Genomic DNA, 27,052 nt, shown 5'->3' on the forward strand with positions numbered 1-27,052 from the left:
AAGGATTCTCCCCAATATGAATTTCTTAGTGAATCTTGAAGACATACTGACTTTCTTAGAAGTGTTTTCATATTCAGTATATCTGTTCAGTTTCTGATCTGCAAAATTACCTCATTATGCCCAAGGTGTGAATATCTGATGAAAAAAACTATACAACATTCATTACCTGTACAAGCTTGCTTTCCAATATAAATTCTTTCATGTTTCAGATTTGAACTTCAGGTTGAAGTTTTAGCATGCACATTGTATCTGTGTACTTTCTCTGAAAGACGTGTAATTTGAGGTCTAGTGCAGTCGGAGCCTGGAGAAAGCCCTTGCCTACACATTTCCATGACTCCTCTTCAATATGGACTCTTGTTGTCAAATACATCCAACTCAAGGTGAAACTTTTTCCACCCCCAATGCATCTGTAAAATACTGTTCCAGTATGTTCCCCACCTTACGTTTGTAAGATGTCTCTGCATTATGAATTCTCTGATGATGTGAATGACAAGACCTGTTACTGAAGACCCAGCCACACATTACATGTATATGGTTCCCTCCATAAGAGTTACCTTATGGTCACTTAAGATTGACTGCACTCTAAATGTATGGCTTCTCTCCAGCATGAATTTTCTCTTGCTTTGTAAGAAATGAATGGCTTCCGAAACAAACACCTGCCACATTCACGATGTGGGTAAGATCTCAATTCAGAATCAATTACCTGATGGTTACTTAAGTCTGAACATAGAATCAAAGCTTTGCCACATATATTTGTGTGGTTTTCCTCCAGTGTGACTTTTCTGAGGGTCAAACAGATGATATGCTTTACTGCATTCATCACATTTGTAAGTTTTCACTGTAGTATGGATTCTCAGAAGACCTGAAAAGTGATTCCTGTGACTGAAGGCTTTGCACATAAATTACATGTCTATGGTTTCTCTCCTGCATGAACTGCCTAATGGTCAGTTAAGGCTGAACATGCACTAAGGGCTTTGCCACTCATTACATTTGTGAGATTTTTCTCCAGTATGAATTCTTCAATTAATTCCAAGGTGTGCAATTTGAGTAAGGCACCGACCACACATATATTTACATGGTTTCTCTTTTGTATGAACTCTCTGATTGACTGTAAGGATTAAACTCTGACTAAAAACTCTGCCACACTCAGGACATTTGTAAGGTTACTCTCCATTATGAATTATTTGATGAACCAAAAAGTCGGTCCTGTACCTGAAAGCTGTGCCACACAAATTACATTTATATGGTTTCTCTCCTGTATGTACTGCTTGATGGTAAAGAAAGGTTGAACGTGCACTATAAGCTTTGCCACACTCATCACATTTGTATGGTTTCTCTCCAGTATGAGTTCTGTGATGAACTGCAAAGGAAGCCCTGTACCTGAAAGCTTTGCCACATAAATTACATGTATATGGATTCTCTCCTGTGTGAACTGCTTGATGTTTAGTTAAAATGTGCACTAAAAGTTTTGCCACACTCATCACATTTATATGGTTTCTCTAAAGTATGAATTCTCTGATGAGCTTTAAGGCCTGAACTCTGACTGAAGGCTTTGCCACACTCATTACATTTGTAAGGTTTCTCTCCAGTATGAATTCTCCGATGATTCCTAAGGTATGAATTTCGACTAAAGCACTGGCTACATACATCACACTGATATGGTTTCTCTCCAGTGTGAATTCTCTAATGGAGTGTAAAATAAGACCTGAGACTGAAGGCTTTGCCACATAAATTACATTTATATGGCTTCCCTCCTGTATGAAGTGCTTTATGTTTACTTAAGTCTGAATGCACTAAAAGCTTTTCCACACTCAGCACATTGATATGGTTTCTCTCCAGTATGAATTCTCTGATGAATCCCAAAGTGTGCATTTTGAATAAAGCACCGGCCACATATATCACATTTATATGGTTTCTCTCCAGTATGAATTCTCTGATGAACTGTAAGTGTTGCATTTTGACTAAAGGCTTTTCCCCATACGTCACATTTATACAGTTTCTCTTCTGTATGAACTGCTTGATGTCTAGTTAAGTCTGAACATGCATTAAAAGCTTTCCCACACTCATTACATATGTAAGGTCTCTGTCCAGTATGAATTCTCCATGAAGAACATACAAAAACAAATTCAATCAATAGGCTGTCTATGCAGAAGTGTTACACTCTACACTGAGTGACATTCAGTATGTAGATGAATTACAGCAAGACTGGTATCTTCAGAGACTACAAAGTCCACAGTGGCTTTAAAAGGACACACACATTGTGATGACGACATCATCACACTAATGATAGGTGTTTCAGCACTTCCTACACACTAAGCATTACTCTAAAGACTTCACATGGATGAACTTGTCACCAACATAATAGCATGTTAGAGAAAGATCTGTGTCCATCTTACTGGGGAGAAAACTTTTTCACTTTAAGAAATTGCTCTGGTCAAATGCTTAAGCAATGAGGCAACAGCTTCTGAGCTCAGGTGGTTGGGAGTGACAACTGAACCTAAGGAATCAAAGAGTTAAGTAACAGAGCATAACGACCATCCACAGAGTTCCCTGAGAATATGTGGAACAAATTCAAGGAATCTGAAATACAATGGAACAGCATAAATGGTCACTATGCAGGGTCACACCCTCTCCCCACCAACCCACACAATGTAAATATCATTCTTATGATGAGGCAGAAAAAGCTTAAGGCCATGGAATACACTTAAGATACAGTTGCAACTGCTACAAAGCATAAAACATATTTATGAGATAATGTCTTCTAATAAAACCATGGAGTTACATATCCATGCACTCATGCATGCATGCGTAAACAAACAAGAGTTCCCTTTATGTTTTTCTCTCATTCAATCAAAATTTACTCAGCGTCAACTCTGTGCCTCAAATTGAGCATACAGCAGTGAACGTGATGGAGCTTCCATTCAAGCAGCCAGCTGGCCAATTTCATCCATAATTTCAGCATTAGTATTGTCATATGTGCTCTGAAACAGGCCTGGTGCTAAGGGAAGATTCAACAGAAGTCTTGACCTACAAAGATAAATCAGACAAGGTCTCTGTGAGGAAGAAACACTTAGGATTGGCAAGGTGGGAAGTGGAAGAGTGTTGCAAGGACAAAGAACAGCCTGAGGGCCGGCTCTGAGGCAGGAAGATATTTACTAAACAGAAAGCCAGTCAGTGTGACTGGGACACACAGAACAAAGGGGGGTGATGCCAGGTAGATGCTGCTTTCTACAAGGTCTTTGGATTTAGGACTTTATTCCAAAAGCTACTGGAAGTCACTGAAGAATCTGCAGGAGGAAAGTTAGACGCTAGATTTCTTTTTCAGAGCTCAATCTGCTGTGTGTGGAAGTTGTTGTTTACCTGCTAACTCTTTGCAACCCCACTGATGGCAGCCCACCAGCTCCACTGCCCATGGAATACTTCAGGCAAGAATACTGGACTGGGTGGCCATTTCCTTCTCTAAAGAGTTGCCCTTTGACTCATTCTGGAATGATACTCACACTTTCCTTTTATTCATGCGTGTTTCGGCATCTTTGGGACATTAAAAATGAATTAACTGTACTTCAGTAACTTTGTGTTAGTCATTCAGTTATGTCTGACTCTTTGCGACCCCATGGTCTGCAGCCCACCAGCTCCTCTATCCATGGAATTCTCCACGCAATAATATGGAGTGGGTTCCCATTCTCTTCTTTCATTTTACTTCTTCCTTCAGTAACTTTGTCAACATTCTATTTCTTTTTCAAGCTCATTTATTTTGCTTATGTTGGGTCTTTGCTGTGAGTGGGCTTTCTCTAGTTGCAGCTGCAGTGCCCGGGCTTCTCCTTGCAGTGGCTTCTCTTGTTTTGGAGCACAGGCTCTAGAGAGTGCGGGCTTCCATAGTAATGGCTCCCGGGCTCTAGGGCACAGGCTCAGTTGTTGTGGTGCATGGGCTTAGCTGCTCTGAGGCATTTTCCTGGACCTGGGGTGGAACCCGTGCACCCTACACTGGCAAGCACATTCTTAACCACTGTACCACCAGGGAAGTCCTCGATATTATCTTATTCTAGTTCAAAAAAAAAAAAAAGTAATACAAGCAGAAAATAACATACAGAAGATTTCTTCCAATCTCTATAAAATACCTGTATTTAAAAATAATATGAGGGCCTCGCTACTAGTAACTCGTAAAGAATCCACTGGGCAATGCAAGAGACACAGGTTGTTGCCTGGTCTGAGATCCCACATGCTGAGGGGCAACTAAGCCCGTGAGCCAGAGCTGCAGAGCCCAGGAGGTCAAACTACTAAAGCCGGCGCGCCCTAGAGCCTGGGCTGCAAGACAAGAGAAGCGACTGCAATGAGAAGCGTGTGCAGTGCAACCAGAGAGTGGCCACCACTCGCCAGAACTAGGGAAAAGACACTGAAGCAATGAAGATACTGTACAGGAAATAAATAAATTTCTAAACTAATACTGTGATTTGTATCATTAATTTTAGGTATGTACTGATTAACAAACTCCAAAATTTATTATTTTATTCCACTAAGAAAATACTGAATCAAGATTAGTGAAGTTGGAGGATTCCCTCATGGTCCAGTGGTCAAGATCCCTCACTTCCACTGCAGGGTTTCAGGTTCGATCCCTACTCAGCAAACTAACACCTTGGAAGCTGCATCAAGTGGTCAAAAGAGAAAGAAAAAAAATTAGTAAGCCTGATTTCACAGTTTAAATTAGATGGTTGTAACAAAACACTCCCTAGCCCTGACATCTGTTTCTGAACATTCCATTCCATTCCCAAACACTTAAGTTTTCAAGGAGGTGCTCATTTGGTTTTAAATGTACTATAAAAAGTCAGAACTGATTTCCCCTCAGTGGCCTCTTTGGCAGATTTTACCATGTACTGTACATGTTAATACGTGAGGTCCACCTACAGCTTCTTTACCCTGATTGACAGAGAGCAGACACCACATCCACACGGGCCTGAAGCAACCCATGCTGCCCAACAGCATGAGACCCCATCTCCAGCCCATGGGTGAGAAGCCGTACCCTGGACGGTGCCCAAGGGAACCTCCTCACAAGGGCCAGGTCACTGGGTCATGGGGAGACAGGATCTAAGTGGAGATGCCAGGCCCTGAGGGAAGGCCCCAGGTGAGTGTGCATGTACTGGAGTCAGACAGGATACCTCAGAGTCACACACGATTAGCGAGTCCAGAGAAGGGCATTTCAGGAAGGCAGTGTGAGATTCCACTGAGAATATGACCTTACCGGAGAAAGAGCCATGCCTGACTCCTGTTCTTTCCTCTTCTGCACTTCTTCATCCATGAGTCTTCACAGTTCTGTCATGAATGTGGAAAACATGCTATTTAATGCTTAGAGTCAACACACCCCTTTCCTGCGCCACAACCCCACACCCAGGGAAGTCCTCACCATGTGGAACAGACAGTCCTCTGTGGCCACTGGTCTCAGGAGGGACTCAGGACCGTCAACTCCTACAGAGAGACCAACACTGGACTTTCCCACACTTTCCCTCGGATCACACTCCCCTCATGGTGAGGCCTCATGTACACAGCAAGGGGCACCTCCACTGACCCCACGATCCCCTTCAGGTCACACAGCAGGCCCTGGTCCAGCCCCACTCAGAGCAGAGCACCCTTCCCTCCCCCAGGGCCTGATCTCAGTCTCCGAAGTGGAGGCTAAGAGCCCTGGTGCTCAATGCAGGATCCAGATCGGAATCATCTGCGCTTCCTGGGGTGAGGCCCCACATGAGAACCTGAGGCGTGTGTCTGATGGGGAGAACCGACTACTGAAAGGGTTATGTGTATACATACCATAAAACGTGACCATGTGACACGTGTACACTGTGAAATATTTATCACAATCCACGAACCAACACATCCATCACCTCCAAATTCCCATGTTCTGTGTGTGGTGACAACTCTGATGACGTACTCTCCAGACAAATTCCCAGCATGCAATAACAGAATAGGATTAACTACGGTCAGTGTGCTGCACACACCTCCCCAGGACGCACTCATTTTACAACTCAAAGTCTGTACCCTTCCAACCAACATCTCCCCACCTCCCAGCCCCAGATAACCACCATCCCACTGTCTGGTACTAGTGAGTTTCACTTTTTTACATTCTACATAATGGAACCACATCTTTCCCTGTCTGTTTTAATTCACTTAGCATAATATTCTCTACATTCATCCAAGTTGTCCCAAGTGACAAAAATCTCCATCTTTATGGGTACATAATATGTCATTACATATATGTGTGTGGGTTTGCCTTGGTGTATGTTACCAACCAGGACTTCCCTGGGGGCTCAGAGGGTAAAGAATCTGCCGGCAATGCAGGAGACCCAGGTTTGATCCCTTGGTTGGATAGATCCCCTGGAGATGGAAATAGAAACCCACTCCAGTATTCTTGCCTGGAGAATTCCATGGACAGAGGAGCCTGACGGGGTACAGTCCCTGGGGTCGCAAAGAGTCTGACATGAATGAGTGACTAACATTTATACTTCCTTGTTACTAACCTGGATCCTTGGGTTCTTTAATCAACAGAAATAGTTCATGAAAGCAGAGAAGAAATTCAGGGAAGGCTTTATTGGGATGCCTGCTGCATTAAAGGTAAGCAAGAATAAGAATCGGTGCCCTTGCACTTGCCAAGAAAGGGGGTGATGTAGTCCCTTAACTGGGGGTGCAGGTCGGTGTGGATTGATGGTTAAGGCTGGAAGGAACCTGAGGTGATCTGCCCTCCTCAGCACCCCCAGTGGTGCTGTGAGCAAGGATCAGGGCCGTGACCTGCCTTGCTTCCGGAGCCTCAGAACTAATAGCTGGTTTGTGGCCCTTTTTTCTCTATTGTTCAGAACTTCTGAGTGCACATGAATGTGGTTATAGTTTCTTTGTCTCTTACATTTTCTTTGTGGTCTGTTGCCCCAGGAGACGTTCATCCAGGTGCAAGAACTGCAGTAAAAGGTCCCAGGACCCAGCCTGTCTCATATACTGATGGTTTCATTAACCACTCAGCCGATAACAGACATTCAGGTTGTTTCTACTACAAATGGTGGTTGTGAATCATGCAGTATTGTTTACAACAGTGCAGGTAACTCCTTCATAACACTGGTTTTGCACAGGACTTCCCTGGTGGTCCAGTGGTTAAGAACCTGCCGAGCCCTGCGGGGGATGTGCGTTCAGTCCCTGGTGGGGAAACTGAGATCCCACATGCGGCAGAGCAACTAAGCCCGAGCACCACAACCAGGGAGTCCGTGCACCAAAACCAAAGATCCTGCAGGACTCAGGTGAAGCCAAATATATAGAGCCTTTTTTAAAATTTCTGAGGGAGATTGTGAGACCCTGTGCATGTTGAGGAAACTCCGTACAATTTTCTAGGTAACATTTATATTCCTATCAACCGTTCACAACTGTTATCTGTATCATACCCATATGTGGCACACGTATGTGATCTGTAAAAACAAAGAGAGAACAGTAGAGGAATCCACTGCACTGGCAGCAACAAGCAGCAGCTGCATCAAGTCCAGAAGAAGCCTCTGTACTATAGGCCGCTGTGGAGCTGACAACTCTTGGATTCTAGGAACGATCCTTCCCGACATCATGTGATTTTAAGGGCCCTCCCTGACGAAATTCTTCTACCATCAAAGCTGAGGGCCAACTATTTCCCATCAAGGCTGAAAGAAACTTCCAAACCTGCATCTGGGCCAACACACTCCCCAGAAACCCAGTAATAATCCACCCACCCTGCTATGCAATCCCCAGAAGGTTCAAAGCCTTAACAGCTCCTGTGTTAATGATGGAATAATACACATGAAGACGCCCCAACACCAACCAGATTCAAGACATCTTCTTATCAGTCACAGTGACCCCAGCAGCCCCCAAACTGTTATCTCCAAACTCTAATAATACAAGACAGATGTGTAGGCTGGTGCGCATTCCCCAGAGCAACTTCAACATCTTCCAAGGAACACGCCAAGTTCTCTTTTTTAACCTTCCATCTGAAACCTTCTTCAGTAGCAACTGAACATAACAGAAAGACTAAAGGTAACCCATGAACTTATCTCCAGCATTTTACCAACAGTTATTCTGTGGGTTGCAGACTGATTCTCGCCCTCCCTAAAGACCACAAATATCCACTGTGTGGAGGGGGTGCTGTGGGCACCTCCTGGATCCCGCCCCTCTTCTCTGGGACCACTGTGCCCATCCTCCTGCACCCAGACCTCCCTGTGGGCTGAGCTCAGCCCTTGCTTCTAACACACTGCAGGATAACATTCTTCTTCCCAATCCCATGGCCTTCCTTCCTCCACAGGAGTGATCACATTTCCTGATTAACCCAGGCACGCAAACCTCAGTCACAGCATCTGTGTCCAGGGAAACTGAGCTAAGACACTGGCATGCCCACCATTCCACAAGCTGACAATTAACATAAGCCCACATGGAGGTCCTCCAGCCAGAACTGAGACTGCCCTTGTCAACAGTTTCACACACCCCATGATCACACAAGCATGTCTGTCTCTCATACACACATACACCATTCACTGTGTTCATCCAGAGACCCACTCTTGCTCCCACAACCCTCCTAGAGACCCCGACAAGCTCCCCTTCACTTCCTCCCATTTCCTACCTCTTCTCCGGGCATAGGTGAATAAGAGGCTAAAGAGCAGTGACCATGGGCATGGGCATTGCAATAGAGTTGCCACAAGCTGCAAATCCAAGGACACTCGGCACTCAGTACAGAGACCAAGAAGCTGGCCCTCCTGGGTAAACCTGTCAGAGACTGGGGGCATTACAAAATTTTAAAGGTCTTTGAGATTTGGTTGGATTGAGCTCAGTAAAGAGGTCACAAAGATAGAGAGACCCCAATCTCAGTGAACCCTGTTCTCTCCACTGAGAGCTAACTAGAAGATACCCCAGATCTTTAAGGAGGGAGACTCCTTCATATCCCCTTGGATTCCACACCTTCTGGCCACTCTAACCACAGTAAACTCAGCATCCCCTGCTCTGAGCAGATAAACTGCTGGAAGGCAGAGCTGCTGTCCAAGATGGCAGCTGGTCCGTGGGTGGACAGAGCTTAGAAGACCTGGGGGCTGCAGTGAGCAGTGACACAGCAGACTAAAACATGGGGACACCTCAAGACACTAGATCTATCGGGCTCATTAGGACTCCCCATATCTGTTTGCTTTTGAGTAATGAAGTGTCCACATGAGGTAAGGATCAATTAGAGTTGAAATGTCCAGAACAGATATGGGAACCATCATCATCTACCCTGTCCCCTCTGTCTCCCCTGAGAATTCTTCAGCCCAACCCACAGTCCTAGTCTTCCCCTCAAGTGAGATACCCATCTCACTGCAAGGAAGAGGGACTTGAGTCACTGAAGCATCATTCAATGAAGGGAAAAGAGGAAAGACTCCAAATAATCAAAGGACTAGGGCATTTCTGATGAGGGTGATTCATATAGAGGCAGGAAACCTGATTAACGTGACAGAGAATATGGGAAGGAGACGGGGAGACCTCGCTGGCCTAGACCTGAAGGAACAGAAAGAGCAAGAGCCACAGTGATTAATGACCAAAGGCAGGCGTAGAAACTAAGATCCGAGACAGAAAAGGTTTTGGTGTTTATGAACAAGGACTAAGTGAACGTGACCAGGACAGACTGACCATGAGAACAGGGTCAGCTCCCAGGGTGCGGCTGGAGACACTGGCAGCGACCTGAGGGTGACAAAGGGCTGTGGAGCCACCTGAGGAGTCAGGATGCTGCCCTGAGGACACGGGGAAGCCAGTGAGGGTGGGAGGCCTCCCTGCAGACTGACCCTTATACATAGAAAACATCTGCTGATAATGTATCTCACTTTAAGCATTGACCTTTATTCATAGAATACGGCTCATGATTGCCTCTCAGACTCTCAGCCTATGTTCCTGCCTCCATTACTGTTCTTTTTCATTTTGCAAAACTGGGATTCATTTCAAACTCTAACTACAACTGGGCACTCCCTCCAAGAAATGCCACACACAGTCACACATCCAATTTGGCCAATCATTTCAGGGATCAATGTTGCTCAGTTTCTGGACCTGAGGGAAGCATCATCAGATCAGCTCATAGCTCACTAGTTACCAGATCACATAAGAGAGGAAAATGGAATATCACACCAACTGCTTAAATTAGGTCTTGACTGTTAATATAAAAGATCACTGACATCCTTATTAAGTATTCATCATAATAGTCTATAACTAATTACCAGTTACCAAAAAAATGTTGTGAAGATATAATGTTAAAAGGAAACAGCAAATGGGCCTCAACTAAATGTGAAAGAAACCTTAAGTGAATCAGCTTGTTAAATTTTTTCATTGAATGATAATGATGCAAAGTACAAAAAAAAAAGTTGAGAATACAGCATATTTAGAAAAGAATGACACGAATTAATTACAGGAGGCCATCAATTCCTATTTCAGAAGTGAATGATTGTTTACAAGCTGCTATTGAATGAACCAATCTTTATCCCAAGCTACAAAAAAAAACAATGAAATGTAAGGAAAACTATCACCAAGAACATGCTTAATGTTTCTTCAAAAGGCACTGTGTAGTAAGAGTTGGTCACCTCCTGCCCCACTTCTCTCCATAACTTTTACTCCACACCAGGAAAAGGGAAGGGGCTGACCCACCTTTGGGAGTCAGGCCACCGCTACAGCCCCCACCGCTACAGGCTCTGCACATGGACGCTATCTTTTCATACAAATAATTAGAACATGCAGAAGCCCTACAGACGGAAGTTTTGCAACTCTCATTCGCAACTGTACAAACAAGTTTAAAATGTATTACATTCTAACGCCAAAAATCAATGCACTATGTTCATCATCCTTATCCAACCCATTCAGCACTCGTCTGGATCCAGTCCCCTCCCCCACCTGCACACTAGTTGTTTCTACTTCCTCTGGTTTATCTGTTTCCCTACTCATTTCTCCATCCCTCTTCCTCTTCCCCTCTGCTCTCCTGCTGTGCTTGTCCTCCTCTGCTGCTTCCTCGACTCCCATCCGGCTTCTCTCTGCCATCTGTTCCCCATCAGGATGCTTTCTCTCCAACCTCTCTGGGGATCCTCAATCTTCATATTTCAGCCTTTCTTCCTCCATCTCTGCCCTTCCTTCCACCCAACTCTCTGGCACCCCAAGTGGCTACGCTTCCTCTCAGTTTCCTTTCTCAGCTTCTCCAGTCGCTAACAGTCCCCTTTCTCTCCCAGCAGGATATTGTCTGTAAGCCAAGGCCCCAACTCTTGTATCCCCTTTGCGGGCTCTCTGTGTGAACCGCCTCTCCACTGTCGCCCCCTTTGGGACCCCTGATTTACAGTCCCTCTCCCTTGAAGGCTATAGAAGAGGGCGGCAGAGGATGAGATGGTTAGATACCATCCCTAGACTCATCGGTCATGAACTTCAAACTCTGGGAGATACAGGGTTCGCAAAGACTCAGAATTAAGAACACCTACTTATTCTGCTCACCTTTACTCCGGAGATCCTGCTTTTCTCTAAACTTCCCTCTTTTCCCCACCCGCTACCGAATGTTTATTCTCTTTCATGAAGGTGTCTCTTCCAAGTTCCCCACCAATCCTCTTCATTGCCATCGCTTCTCCCTCGTGCTTTTCTCCATTTTCTATTTCTCTCGGAGTCGCTGTCTCTGCTTTTCATGACCCCTCCTTGCCCACTATTTACAGGGATGGTGACTAACTAAGAAGCCCCCCTCCCTCAAGAGCCAAATTCCAACAGGTGGCATTTGGGACCCAAGAACCATGGGTGACACGTGGCTGGCTCAGGTCACCTGCCCCCCCACAGGGTCACTATGAATGGAAGGTTTGCGGGACACAAGGATCGGCCTGAGGACAGAGGGGCTGGGAGGGAGAGGGTCTCAGGGGCGGCGCGGGCTCTCCCGAATCCTGCAGAGGAAGGCCTCTCCGGGAGCGGGGGCGGTAGGCCGAAGCTGCCCAGCGAATAAACCAGCTCGCGGAACAGTTTTATGAGGTGCAGGAAGAGCAAAGGGTTCAGTGAGGTCAGTTAGTGGTTTTAAGCAGGAAAGAGGTGCCATACGCAACGTCTCAGTGGACCAAAAGCAGGAACCGGCTTCAGAGCGACTTCAAAACTGAGGAGTCTCTTCGTCGCTACAGAGACGTCTCTCAGTTTGCTGGGGTGGTGGGGTGGGCGTGGGGATATAGAGTCTTTAGAGTCAGTAGCGAATCTCAGACCCCGGATACACAGAAAAGGAGCCTGCGAGGCGAAGGTCCGACTAGAAAGACAGAAACTCAAGTGGCGCTTTCTAGAAGTTCAGTGGGAGAATTCTTTAATCATTGCTACTTTACACAATACAGGGTCTGAAGTAAGCTCAACTCTGTCATCATAAACCTTAACACCAAGAAAAATAAAAAAAAAAGTGATGAATACATGTTATAGTTGAAAAATGGAACATTAGGAATATGAAACCAATAATAATAAAAAAAACAAACACCCAAGAACCTCGGTGTATGTACCTTAGAATGTCAGTGAAGGGCCTTGCGTGTTTCTTTGGGGATGTATTGTGTCTGGTCCTGTTACATCGTAAAAACACCATTAGGTGTTAAAAGATGTTCCTCTGAATCTTGAAGTCAGAGGTCTGGGTTGATGTTAAATTGAACAAGATCCCAGAGGTTATATTAATGGCAAAATCTTGACTCTCTGCAATGCCAAACCAAATAACTTGAAATACAAAGAGTTATGGAGGAGAAAGAGTGGCTTTATATATTTGCCAGGCTAGGAGGAAACACATTAGGCCCCCTCCCTGGTGAGTAGGGAGAGATTATATTGTCTGCTAAGGATCAAGGCAGTCACAGTATTGTATTCTTCTTTACTCAAGATATTATAAAATTGCAAAAGGATGGGTTTGCTGACAAGATTAGGGTGTCTGCAGGGTCTTAAGTGATTTGGTGTCCTAATCAGTGCAGTGGTAAAGAATCCACCTGCCAGTGCAGGAGACTTGGGTTGAATCCCTGGCTGGGAAGATCGCCTGGAGTAGGAAATGGCAACCCACTTCAGTATTCTTGTCTGGGAACCCCATGGACAGAGGAGGCTGGTGGGCTGCAGTCCATGGGATCTCAGAGAGCCGGACAAAAGTAGACGGGATTGACCCCAGCATAAGCACCCTTCTTTGATAAGCAACTGGTCTGCCCTTTGGAACTCACAAAAGGTCATGCAGGCTAGTCTTGCCTATAGGAAATGGGTTGCGACATCAATGCTAAGAAAATATTTTCCATTTTGCCATTTCTCTGGTGATCATGAAAAAAAAGTTTTGCACAGCATCGTGGATTTTATGTTCATGATTATAGACAGTAGTGAAATATCATACTGATGTAACTAAATTATCCACTTATCTCCTCTTTTACCAGCTGAGCCCTGCTGAAGAAATAATCTGGTGAGAATATGGCTTTCTTGATTAATAAAGTGAAAAAAGTGTCAGTTGCTTTCTGTGATCTGAGAAAGCAAGCTGTATGTGAACTGTCCTTCATGTTGGGCATGGAGTCAGTGTACACAGATGTGGATCAACTAGGTATTAAGTTAATACTGTTTGGCCCAGACACCTGGGGGAAAGTCTTAAGGAAATTCCTAGAGTTGATCTGTGGAGGATTTAGCACATCTGAACTAGTAAACACAAATTGAAGTGATTTATCCAAGAATACTGAACCCTGTTGGGAAAATAAAATAAAGATAAAAATGAATGGGCCTGGAGATTATCATACTAGGTGAATAAGTCAGATAAAGACAGATTAAATATCACTTATATGTGGAATCTAAAAAAAAATGATACCAGCAAACCCATTTATAAAACACAAACATCCTACTGTATAGCACAGGGAACTCTGCTCAATATCATGTGACAGCCTGGATGGGACAGAAGTTTGAGGGGAGAATGGATATATACATATAACTGGCTGAGTCCCTCAACACTGCCATTTATCCTGACCCCTTAAAAGACCTGAATCCTCTTGGAACCCAGCAGTACTCTACACTCATCCCCACGCCACCCCCAAGTACAAAGCGCCTCTTCCCCTGCCATGTCTTCACTGTTTTTTTTTTAACACTTTATTGGAGTTAGGTTGATTCACAACATGGTGTTAGTTTCAGGCATACAGAAAATTGAATCAGTTATACATACACATATATGCACTTTTTTAGATTCTTTTCCCATTATACCTCATTACAGGGTAGAATTCAGTAGAATTCTGTGCTTTATGTTAGGTCCTTATTAGTCATCTACTTTATATATAGCAGTAGGTATATGTTAACCCTCATCTCTCTCCACTTCTCACCCCCTGATAACCATATTTTGTAGGTCAGTACCTCTATTCCTGTTTTGAAGAGTTCATTTTTACCCTTTGTTTAGATTCCACAGATACAGTGATACCATATGTATTTGTCTTTCTCTTTTGTCTCTTGCGGATAGAAAAGCTGAAGTCTTCCAGACCTTCCCTGACATAAGAGAAAGACTCAAGCATCCAAAGGTTAAGACACAAGAGCCAGACTCACTGTCTGATGCACATTTCTGAGTTCTTTTTAAAATATTTATATTTATTTGACTACATTGGTTGTTACTACTGGCACGTGGGGTCTTTCACACCAGCTTAATTGTTCTGTGCCATGTGCCATGTGGAATCTCACTTTCCCAACCAGGGACAGAACCCATGTCCCCAGCATCGGAAGGCAAATTCCTAACCACTGGATCACAAAGGAAGTTCCACATTTCTGAGTTTTACAGATATGGCAACTGCTACCAGAGGGAAAAATGCTAACTGCATAAGCCGACTGCACCCATGCCATAAACTGCTTCATCTTGATTCAACGCCAAGTGTATGCCTAGGGCAGTTTCAAGAACTGGCATTAGGAGAACTGGATTAACAGTATTGCTCATAGTAATCTATATCTCTGGGGGCATCAGAATAACTGTAGCTTGCTCTGCCTGTGTATGTAAATAGGCACGCACAACTGGCCATACAGAGATGCTACATGATGGTCAGGACGTGGAAGCAAACTAGACGTCCGTCAACAAATGAATAGATAAAGAAAACGTGTAAATACAATGGACTATTAGTCATAAAAAGGAACAAAGGATGAGCTGTAGTGAGGTGATGAACCTAGAGCCTGTTACAGAATTAAGTCAGAGAAACAAATATCGTACATTAACATATATATATGGAATCTAGAAAAGTAGTATTAATGAACCTATTTGATCAATCCCTCCCAGCATCAGAGTCTTTTCCAGTGAGTCAACCCTTCGCATGAGGTGGCCAAAGTACTGGAGTTTCAGCTTTAGCATCAGTCCTTTCAAAGAAATCCCAGGGCTGATCTCCTTCAGAATGGACTGGTTGGATTTCCTTGCAGTCCAAGGGACTCTCAAGAGTCTTCTCCAACACCACAGTTCAAAAGCATCCATTCTTCAGCGATCAGCTTTCTTCACAGTCCAACTCTCACATCCATACATGACCACAGGAAAAAACATAGCCTTGACTAGACGGACCTTAGTCGGCAAAGTAATGTCTCTGCTTTTGAACATACTATCTAGGTTGGTCATAACTTTCCTTCCAAGGAGTAAGCGTCTTTTAATTTCATGGCTGCAGTCACCATCTGCAGTGATTTTGGAGCCCCAAAATATAAAGTCTGACACTGTTTCCACTGTTTCCCATCTATTTGCCATGAAGTGATGGGACCAGATGCCATGATCTTTGTTTTCTGAATGTTGAGCTTTAAGCCAACTTTTTCACTCTCCTCTCTCACTTTCATCAAGAGGCTTTTTAGTTCCTCTTCACTTTCTGCCATAAGGGTGGTGCCATCTGCATATCTGAGGTTATTGATATTTCTCCCAGCAATCTTGATTCCAGCTTGTGTTTCTTCCAGTCCAGCGTTTCTCATGATGTACTCTGCATAGAAGTCAAATAAGCATGGTGACAATATACAGCCTTGACGTACTCCTTTTCCTATTTGGAACCAGTCTGTTGTTCCATGTCCAGTTCTAACTGTTGCTTCCTGACCTGCATACAGATTTCTCAAGGGGCAGGTTAGGTGATCTGGTATTCCCATCTCTTTCAGAATTTTCCACAGTTTCTTGTGATCCACACAGTCAAAGGCTTTGGCATAGTCAATAAAGCAGAAATAGATGTTTTTCTGGAACTCTCTTGCTTTTTCCATGATCCAGCGGATGTTGGCAATTTGATCTCTGGTTCCTCTGCCTTTTCTAAAACCAGCTTCACTCATTATTAGAGAAATGCAAATCAAAACTACAATGAGATACCACCTCACACCAGTCAGAATGGCCATCATCAAAAAGTCTATAAACAATAAATCCTGGAGAGGGTGTGGAGAAAAGAGAACACTCTTGCACTGTTGGTGGGAATGTAAACTGATACAACCATTATGGAAGATGGTATGGCGACTCCTTAAGAAACTAGAAATAAAACCACCATATGACCCAGCAATCCCACTCCTAGGCATATACCCTGAGGAAACCAAAATTAAAGGGGTACACATGTACCCCAATGTTCATTGCAGTACTATTTACAATAGCTAGAACATGGAAGCAACCTAGATGTTCTTTGACAGATGGCTAAAGAAGCTGTGGTACATATATACAATGGAATACTATTCAGCCGCAAAAAGGAATGCATTTGAGTCAGTTCAACCTAAAGCCTATTATACAGAGTGAAGTAAGTCAGAAAGAGAAATACAAATATTGTACACTGATGCATATATATGGGAATCTAAAAAGATGGTACTGATGAATTTATTTTCAGGGCAGTAATGTAGAAACAGACCTATGGATATGGGGGAAGGGAGGATGGTGAAAGTGAGTTGTACGCAAAGAGTAGCATGGAAATTTAGAGTACCATATATAAAATAGAGAGCCAGTGGGAATTTCTATGATTCAGGGAACTCAAACAGGGGCTTTGTGACAGGCTGAAGGGTGGGATGGAGAGGGAGATGGGAGGGAAGTTCAGAAGGGAGGGGCATGGCTGTATTCTTGTTGATGTATGTTAGAAAACCACAAAATTTGGTAAAGCAATTATCCTTCAATTAAAAAATAAATTTTTTTAAATAAAATGTTGTAACCGAAAAGAAAAAAGAAATCTGTGCTCATAAGCACGTTTATTTCACTGTGTGACTGAGGGTGCCTATTTTTTACTTCAATCACCTCTATTCATAAAGGGCATTCATTCACTAAGTGGGGAATGATTCCAATCTCTAAATATGTAGCAAGAAGCAAAATGAATACCCTGACTTCACGTAGCTTATATAAGGGAATTTCACCAAGATCATGATGAAGGTAAGTACAATGAAACTGTATATGAACAATGATAGTGACAGGAAGTCCTGGTTTAAAAACAGATTCAGGTAATACCTAGATGATGGGAAGATATCTGAACAAACCCAATAATTAACCGAGAATGTGTTATAGAAATACACATGGGGACCACTAGCCAAAGGAAGTAATTTAACCATGTCCTCTAGAATTGGGAACAGGCAAGAAAATGAATTGCGATCAGGAGAATCCAGCAGGAGCACAGTGCATTCGTTGGATATACTGAACATTTCTGGTGTCCAAAAAACAAGAGAATAAATCTGTGCTGGTTTAAGGTACTCAAATTTGTGGCAACTTGTAATAGGAAACACAGAAAAGTTAGTAATGGTGTATGTAGAAAAGCAAGTCTATAAAAATATCTAGAAAAAGTATAATTTGCAAAGATAGGAACCACATGAAAAAATTGAATGCAATTCTTTTATAGCTGCCATTTACAAACTGGAATTGAAATTTTAAACATACATATTTGTATGCAAAAAGTAAAAGAAAATCTAGCAAAACATGGGCTTTTATGCTAAAAAATAACATGGTAGTAAAAGTTAAAAATAACCTTTTATTTAGGGCATTTTTGAGAAACAAACCATAGTCGCTGAATTGCAAGGCAAATATACCATATTCATTGATTGGGGAGAACAAGAAATATCACCTCACCTCAATGTATAATTCGTTTTAATCCATTTCCAGTCAACATATTTGTACATTCAAATAAAACTATTCTAATAATAAGAAAGGGAAAAATAATGAGAGCTAAAACATCTGAAAGCACTGAAGTGGTTGGGATCACTCCACATGATACCGATTTCAAAGATTTCAGTTGGTGGAGGATTCTGTCCCACACCCCTTGTGGCCTATCTATAGAAGTGCACCCTGAACATAATGAGTATGATGAGCCATGACCTAGTTTTACATTATTCTGTTTCTGCCTGACCCTAATTCACACACTATTCAATTTGACAATTTCGGCTGGAAGTGAAGAAAGGGTACCTAATGAAGTTGGTCCTTCATCTTACTCTTTTCCAGGGAATATCGTGAAAAGCCTATAATAGTGTAAGATAAACAGACTTCATGTTGAAAGACACAAAAAGTAACGTACTCAAAATCACTGACTATTCATACAATGAAGATAACTGGCCATTTCAACATACCTCCTTCAACCTCTCATATAATGTCATAAGTTTTTGGGCTTCTCACGTGTCTCAATGGTTAGAACCAGCCTGCCAAACAGGACATTTGGGAGACACAGGTTCTATCCCTGGGTTGGGAAGATCCCCTGGAGAAGGAAATGCTACCCTCTCCAGTATTCTTGCCTGGAAAATCCCATGGACAGAGGACCCTGGTGGGGTACACTCCGTGGGATCACGGAGTCTGAGACGACTGGGAGATTAACCCACCACAAGTTTTATTTTATATTTTTGCTGTGCTGGTCTTCGTTATGGTGCAGGCTTTTTCTCTAGTTACATAAGCAAGGGCTACTCTCAATTTGCAGTGTGTGGACTTTTCATTGCTGTGGGTTCTCTTGTTGGATAGCACTGGCTCTAGGCTTCAGTAGTTGCAGCTCCCAGGCTCTAGAACACAGGACAACAGTTATGGACCATGGGTTTTTCATTGCTTCATGGCATGTAGGATCTTCCTGGACCAGTGATGGAGCCCGTGTCTCCTGCATCTGCTAAGGATTCTTTACCTGAAGCAACCATTGAAGCCCCCATATTATAAGTTTTAACATAATACGGTGTGGCCTGTAATGACTCTACAGCTTTTATTACCTTAGAGAACGAAAGATTCATTCATTCACAGTTACCTATTCCCTGCTGTGGGCTCTTTTAAGTATTGCTCACAAAATTCACCAAATCCATGACATTTGAAGAGTTCTTTGGTGACATCTGAGGACACAATGTTTCTCAACAATGTTTTACACGGACAGTATACATGTATGGGAATCAAAACAGCCAGGAGAAATATCAACAATCTCAGATATGCAGAGGATACCTCTTTAATGGCAGAAAGTGAAGAGGCACTAAAAAGCCTCTTGATGAAGGTTCAAGAGGAGAGTGAAAAAGCTAGCTTAAAACTCATAAAAAAAAAAAAAAAAGATTATGGCATCTGGTCCCATCACTTTATGGCAAACAGATGGGGAAAAAGCAGAAACTGTGTCAAATTTCATTTTCTTGGGCTCCAAAATCACTATGGACTGTGACTGCACTCATAAAATTAAAAGATACTTGCTCCTTGGAAGAACATTTCTCCATATGCTTACGAACTGAAAGGGTGGATGTTTGTGGAAACATCTTGCCACACTCTTTACATTTGTAAGGTTTCTCCTCAGTATGAATTGTATTATGAAGTGTAAGGTATCTCTTGCTGCAAGACCTTCCCACGCTCATTACATTTCTAAGGTTTCTCTCTAGTATGATTTCTATTGTGAATTGTGAGGGCTAACTTTCTACTAAAAGCCTTCCCACACTCATTACATTTGTAACGTTTCTCTCCAGTATGAATACTCAGATGGCTTGCAAGGCTGTTCTTATGCCGAAAAAGCTTGCCACAATCATTACATTGGTAAGGTTTCTCTCCAGTGTGAATTCTATTATGAACTGGAAGGAAATTCTTTCTACTGAAGACCTTGCCACACTCACCACATTTGTAAGGTTTCTCCCCAGAATGACTTCTTTGATGATGAACTGCAAGGCTTTTTTTTTGACTAAAGTCCTTGCCACACTCATTAGGTTTGTAAGGTCTCTCTCTAGCATGAATATGCTGATGAAATGAAAAGGTGGCCCTATGCCAAAAGACCCTGCCACATTCATTAAATTTATAAAGTTTCCCTCCAGTATGAATTCTATTATGAAGTTTAAGGTTTATCTTTCTACTGAAGAGCTTCCCATATTCCTTACATTTGTAAAGTTTCTCTCCTACATGAATTTTTTGATGATGACATGTAAGGTTTCCTTTTTGAGTAAAGACCTTGCCATACTCATTACATTTGCAAGGTTTCTCTCCAGCGTGAATTCTCTGAGGACATTCATGGGTTCTTCTTTGATGAAAGTCCTTGCCACACTGTTTAAATTTGTCAGGTTTTTCTTCACTGTGGATTCTGTTAGGAATTATCAGTAGTGAATTCTTACTGAAGACCACTTGTCTTTTATCAGTTTTATCAGTGTCTGCTTTTAGTTGTAATTTCTTGATCACATGTACATGAGACATAGCTAAAACACAGAAAACCACAATTATCCTGTATATTATAATTCATAAATAAATGTCTCACATTAAATATATGCTACTATCCTAAAAAACCACTTATACCATACAAAGCAAAGCAAACACCTAGAATCACCTATGATGAGCTTATAAAATTTAGGAACACAAGGGAATAGGATTAGTTTCTAAGAAAAAAACTGATCAGAGACAATTCTAATATTTTTAAGAGCAATTCAGTTTTAAACAAGTGGTGACAAGAACACTCAACCTAAACAAACTCCTTTTGGGAATCAAAGAAATTGTGTATTTCCACTATGCCCACAATCTATGGATCAAGTAATGAAACACTGCTGCCTCAATACCAAGGAGAAAAAAATCATAATTTACATATATTCTGCATGTGCCTGTGTGGTGTTATATCCAACTCTTTGTGATCCCATGGTCTGTGGCCTGCCAGCCTCCCCAGGGAACCTTCCAGAAAAGAACACTGGAGTGGGTTGCCAATTCCTACTCCAGGAGATTGTTCTGATCCAGGGATTGAACCTGTATATCCTGAATCTTTTACACTGGCAGGCAGATTCTTTACGCCTGGTGCAACCTGAGAGGTCCCATATTCAGCATTCACACTATAAATAAAGAATGATAAAGAATGATAAATATGATAAAGAATACACAATATATTGTAAAACTAACTAAATCAGAATTAGCTTATCTAATTAACAACCTATATACGTAGGAGTTACCAATTAGACACAAATAGTATAAAGAAAGTGAAGAATTTCCTTCTGGTTCAAGATGGCAGAGTAGAAGGACGTATACTCCTCTCCGCCTCTGAGTACACCAAAATCACAACTAGGTGTTGAACAACCATCGACAGGAGGACAATGGAACCCATGGAAAAAAGATGCCCCATGTCCAAAGACAAAGAAGACACTAAGGCAAGACAGTAGGAGGCATGTAATCACAATAAAATCAAATCCCCTACCCGCTGGTGAGTGACCCACAAACTGGAGGACAACAAACAATACCAAAGAAGCTATCCTACTGTTGTGAAGGTTCTGAACTCCACATCAGGCTTCCCAACCTGGGAATCTGATAAAGGCACTGAGAATCCCCAGTGAATCTGACCTTGAAGTCCAAAGGTATTTTATTACAGGACTTCCACAGGACTTGGGCAGAGACTCCATTCTTGGAGGCCACAAACAAAATCTTGCACACACCAAGACCCAGAGGAAAGAAGAAGAAAGAAAGAACCTGAGAAAATGTTTGAAGAGATAATAGCCAAAAACTTCCCTAACATGGGAAAGGAAATACTCAACCAAGTCCAGGAAGTACAGAGAGTTCCTGGCAGGACAAACCCAAGGAAAAATACACCAAGCCACATGGTAATCAAACTGACAAAAATTAAAGACAAGATAAAATATTAAAAGCAACAAGGGAAAAAAAAAATCATACAACATAAAAAGGAACTCCCATTAGGGTATCAGCTGATTTCTCAACAGAAACTCAACAAGCCAGAAAGGAATGACACCATATATTTAAAGTGATGAAAGGGAAGAACCTACAACCAAGAATACTCTACCCAGCAAGACCCTCACTCACATTTCACAAGTAATTCAAAAGCTGTCCAGAGAAGCAAAACTTAAGAGAATTCAGCACCATCAAGCCAGTTTTACAACTAATGCTCAAGGAAGTTCTCTAGGCAGGAAAACACAAGAGAAGGAAAAGACCCACAGAAAATAAGTCCACAACAATTAAGAAAATGGTAACTGGAGCACACACATGGATAATCACCTTATATATAAATGGATTAAATGCACCAACCAAAAGGCATAGACTGACTGGGCAAATGAAAACATGTGAATGCATGCAATTCCAATTGCCACAATACCCTGCTTGAACCCACAAACTGAATGCAATTATTTTATATTGTTAGCTTAATCACGTTCCCATTATGGCTTTCAATTGTAATGATCTCTAATTTTTTGTCTGGATATTAATCATGAAAACGGATAAACATCTTTACTATTGTGACTATGTAATTATTGTGACTGTGTAATATTACATATTACACATATGTAACTGTTGTGACTATGTAACTATACCATTATTGGTCAACAGAAAAAGAGTAGAATTCTATATCACCAAAACTACCACTTAATAGAAAAAGTTTTAATCACGTTTTAAAATCAACATGCATATCAGAATTATCTTGGAATTTTTTGAAAAATACAAATGCCCAGGTATTGCTTTTTTCCTACAAAGCTCCAGATATGTTTCCAATGAGCAGCCGTAAGCACCTGGAGTACATACATGATGATCTTTTACTTTTAGCTAGTTTGTTACGTTTTTTTGTATTTCATATTCAGTACTCCCATTTCATTTAGCTTGTGTTTTCCAGTTTCTCCATCCTTTTTTAAATGTTCTTTCTCAAGCCTTTATCAAGCGTATATACAAAAGTTTTTGTATACATATATACAAATAGTATGTATAATATATATATTTTAGAAAACTTATGAATTTTTGGTTAACTAAAAATTTTATGACATTTCACTTGTTTGATTTAGTATGAATAGAATGACAGATTCCTAATTAAAAAGTAGATATACAACAAGCAACAAAGATTTCCTGTATAGCACGGGACCTACAGTCAATATAATGGAAAATAATCTATCTGAAAAATAATGTATAACTGAGTCACCTTGTTGTGTGCCTGAAACACTATAAGTCAATTATACTTCAATGAAACATATATATTAAGAAAAAATAGAAAGTGAATTCAGCAATAAAAAATCAAACTTAAATGTATATAAATGAAATATTCTATCAGTTCAGTTCAGTTCAGTTGCTCAGTCGTGTCCGACTCTTTGCGACCCCATGAATCGCAGCATGCCAGGCCTCCCTGTCCATCACCAACTCCCGGAGGTCACTCAGACTCACGTCCATTGAGTCAGCAATGCCATCCAGCCATCTCATCCTCTGTCGTCCCCTTCTCCTCCTGCCCCCAATCTCTCCCAGCATCAGAGTCTTTTCCAATGAGTCAACTCTTCACATGAGGTGGCCAAAGTACTGGATTATCAGCTTTAGCATCATTCCTTCCAAAGAAATCCTGGGGCTGATCTCCTTCAGAATGGACTGGTTGGATCTCCTTGCTGTCCAAGGGACTCTCAAGAGTCTTCTCCAGCACCACAGTTTGTGGAGGAGCTGGAAGGCTTTAAGCAAATACTGAGAATGTATTTGCTCCACTCATGACGAAGGTTGGAAGCTGGGATGAGCATAACAAAGGGTTATGAGGGTTCACCGAGTGCCCAAGGCTGGATAACGAAGGGTTATACGCCCAGCCTTGAGGCGTTCGAAGGCTTCCTTCTGACCACCTGTTTCTGGGAGCAAAGACTGTTGTTTCACAAGACTCCCTTTAGAGTTTCGCCAAAGCTATGTTATGGCTTGGGCGGTGGGAACTGTAATTTATGCTTGAATGCTTTGATGTTTTATCGAGAAAGGCTACATGCAAGTCTGCTTTATGCTCTGCTCCCTGAGACCATATATCTGCAAAAAGCTGGATAATAAAATTTGTCAGTCCACTAGAGGCTGTCCCTGAATGTCCTTTTCAGAGTGCGGCCCTCCGAGCCTTACAACAGTTCAAAAGCATCAATTCTTCAGCGCTCAGCTTTCTCCACAGTCCAACTCTAACATCCATACATGACTACTGGAAAAACCATAGCCTTGACTAGACAGACCTTTGTTGGCAAAGTAATGTCTCTGCTTTTCAATATGCTATCCAGGTTGGTCATAACTTTCCTTCCAAGGAGTAAGCGTCTTTTAATTTCATGGCTGCAATCACCATCTGCAGTGATTTTGGAGCCCCCAAAAATAAAGTCTGACACTGTTTCCACTGTTTCCCCATCTATTTCCCATGAAGTGACGGGACCGGATCCCATGATCTTCGTTTTCTGAATATTGAGTTTTAAGCCAACTTTTTCACTCTCCTCTTTCATCTTCATCACGAGGCTTTTAGTTCCTCTTCACTTTCTGCCATAAGGGTGATGTCATCTGCATATCTGAGGTTATTGATATTTCTCCCAGCAATCTTGGTTCCAGCGTGTGTTTCTTCCAGCCCAGCGTTTCTCATGATGTACTCTGCATATAAGTTAAACAAGCAGGGTGACAATATACAGCCTTGACACACTCCTCTTCCTATTTGGAACCAGTCTGTTGTTCCATGTCCAGTTCTAACTGTTGCTTGCTGACCTGCATATAAAAATGAATAAATAGTACAATTTACTACCTATGCAGTGCCATTAAATATCCAGTTTACTGGCTCCAAGTCACATGAAATAAAGAGAGAGCAGTATGTAACTAGCACTCAAAATATAATGCAAAGGATGTCATAATAAGTATTACAGAATATTAATGTGTCTTTTTATATAAAAGTAACTTTTTAGCCTTTAACAAAAGACAGGTACTATTTTAACCTGGCTAACAATCTTTTAAAATAATTTGATCCCTCACCATGGATCAAACCTGTGACCCCCTACACTGCAAGGCAGATTCTTAATCACTGGACAACGAGGGAAGGCCCTGAAATGAAAGAATTAAAAAACTTTTTTCTCTTTTTTAAATTATGAAAGTATGATAACACATTTATAGAAGACCTGGAAAATACAGAACAAGGTTACATAGAATGCCACTATATATTATAATTGTTTTTCAAGTAGATAACTTTAGATTTTAGTTGGAGTTACAATATCAAGCTCTCAAAAATTAACAGAATGAACAGACATAGTAGTAGGACACAGTAGACATGAAGAGCATGAGAAAGCGATTCATCATAATTAAGATTTATACAATTTTCACACAACAGTAGGATAAAAATTACACAATTCCCATAGACTACAAACTAGTCCCAAAGACTAAAACGTTGATACAGTGCCATGTATTTTGGCATCTAGTATTACTGCCAGAAGTCTAGAAAATTTATTATCTCAGTGATTGAAATAAAAGATTTTAAAAAGAAGAGACTGTGATATTAAAGGAAGAGAAGCTCACATCTATTACACTATTCACTATGTCATGTATCATACTGCATATTCCGTAAGCTCCATTTCCATGCATATGTTCGATAAAAACATACACAATATTTGAGGTGACTGGGCAAGCATTTCCTTAGCACAAACTAGAATGAAGAAACAAATACAGTCCAACCAATAGAGGTGAGTTAATTCTGCGTAAACACAGTGTGCACCTAAAGAATCCACAGTACCATAAAGTAGGGAGACCAGGATGTCCTAATGAAGTTCCTGGCTGGATGAGCAGAATCATCACAGGGAAGCGAGGCTGGCAGGTGTTTGCCAGAGTCTGAGCACTTTAAGCCCCGGGGTACCACAACTAGTGAGCCCTCACTCCATAATGAAAGAACCTACTGTAATGAGAAGCCCACACACCGCAACCAGATAAAGCCTGCAAGCAGCAACAAAGACCCAGCCTGGTTAAAAAATAAAATAAAAACATAATAAGGAAGATGACAGAACTATAAAACAAGTACTCGTTAACACAAGAGGGAAACAAGTCAAAAACAATGAACAAGACAGACTTTGGCGGGGAGGAGGAAGGACGCTGGGAAAACTCTACAAACCAGTAGGGAAGCTGGAGGACCTATGTGGGAACCATATTTTACTGCTTTCTCAGAAATATCTCCAGGAATTTAATCTTACTCATTCCCTCTTCCTTGCTTGCTCCCCTACTCCGGTCCTTCAATTAGAAGTTCTGGTTGACACGTCAGCATTAGCTAGGTGCAGTTCTGCATGCAAAACAAACCACCTTATCTTCAAAGACCTTTCTTTACAACTCTCCTGTGACTACCTCCAGACCTCCACAAGGAAGCTTCCTTAATCCCAGAGTTCTGGTCTCTGTCTGGCTTTACTGCTCGTAGTTAAAAGATAGTAAGATAAATTATCAATAAATATGCACTTAGCATTTTCTCAAAGTTGCTCTTCTGCGAGCTCTCCCTGCATTGTCTCTCATATTCCTGTGTGTTTGTGAGAATTATTCAGTGTGAAATTGCCACAGACCTAAGACATTGCCTATCCTGAAAATACTGAAATGAAGAGTGTAGGAGTTTATGACAATTTCCTGGCCTTTGACGCCCCAGCTCATTGGGACTGAGGAATAGAAGACTCCCAATTCCCACGTGTACCCTCCAAAAGAAATGCAAAACAAAATCACACTGAGATATTCCCTCAGTCCTCCTGGAACAGCTGTCACCAGGATGGAGGGGATCTATGTATGCTGATGGCTGAATCACACTGTTTTATGGCAGAAACCAGTACAACACTGTAAAGCAATCATTCTCCAATCAAAAAATCCAGAGATTCCCGGAATCAACCTTCTAAGGTGCGTGCACCCATGCATACGCACACACACACACAAAGACAAAGACAAGAGATGACAAGTGTTATCGTGAATGTGGAGGAAATGGAACTCTAATAATTATACTGAAGCATGCGAACTGGTGTA

The 27,052-nt window shown here is 41.9% G+C and overlaps 1 protein-coding gene across 1 annotated transcript in view; it reads right to left on the reverse strand.

Annotated features, from left to right (window-relative positions):
- The window catches only part of LOC138096922 (zinc finger protein 665-like), a 36,925-nt gene that overhangs the window by 6,408 nt on the left and 3,465 nt on the right, over positions 1-27,052 (reverse strand). Inside the window, 6 exon segments of the mRNA XM_068993158.1 lie at positions 1,213-1,452; positions 1,454-1,792; positions 1,794-2,099; positions 7,976-7,982; positions 19,599-19,702; positions 19,782-20,547. Of these exon segments, the coding sequence (XP_068849259.1) occupies positions 1,213-1,452; positions 1,454-1,792; positions 1,794-2,099; positions 7,976-7,982; positions 19,599-19,702; positions 19,782-20,547 (1,762 nt within the window).

This window comes from Capricornis sumatraensis, chromosome 20, assembly GCF_032405125.1.
Source record: "Capricornis sumatraensis isolate serow.1 chromosome 20, serow.2, whole genome shotgun sequence".
In the NCBI taxonomy this organism is placed as follows: domain Eukaryota; kingdom Metazoa; phylum Chordata; class Mammalia; order Artiodactyla; family Bovidae; genus Capricornis; species Capricornis sumatraensis.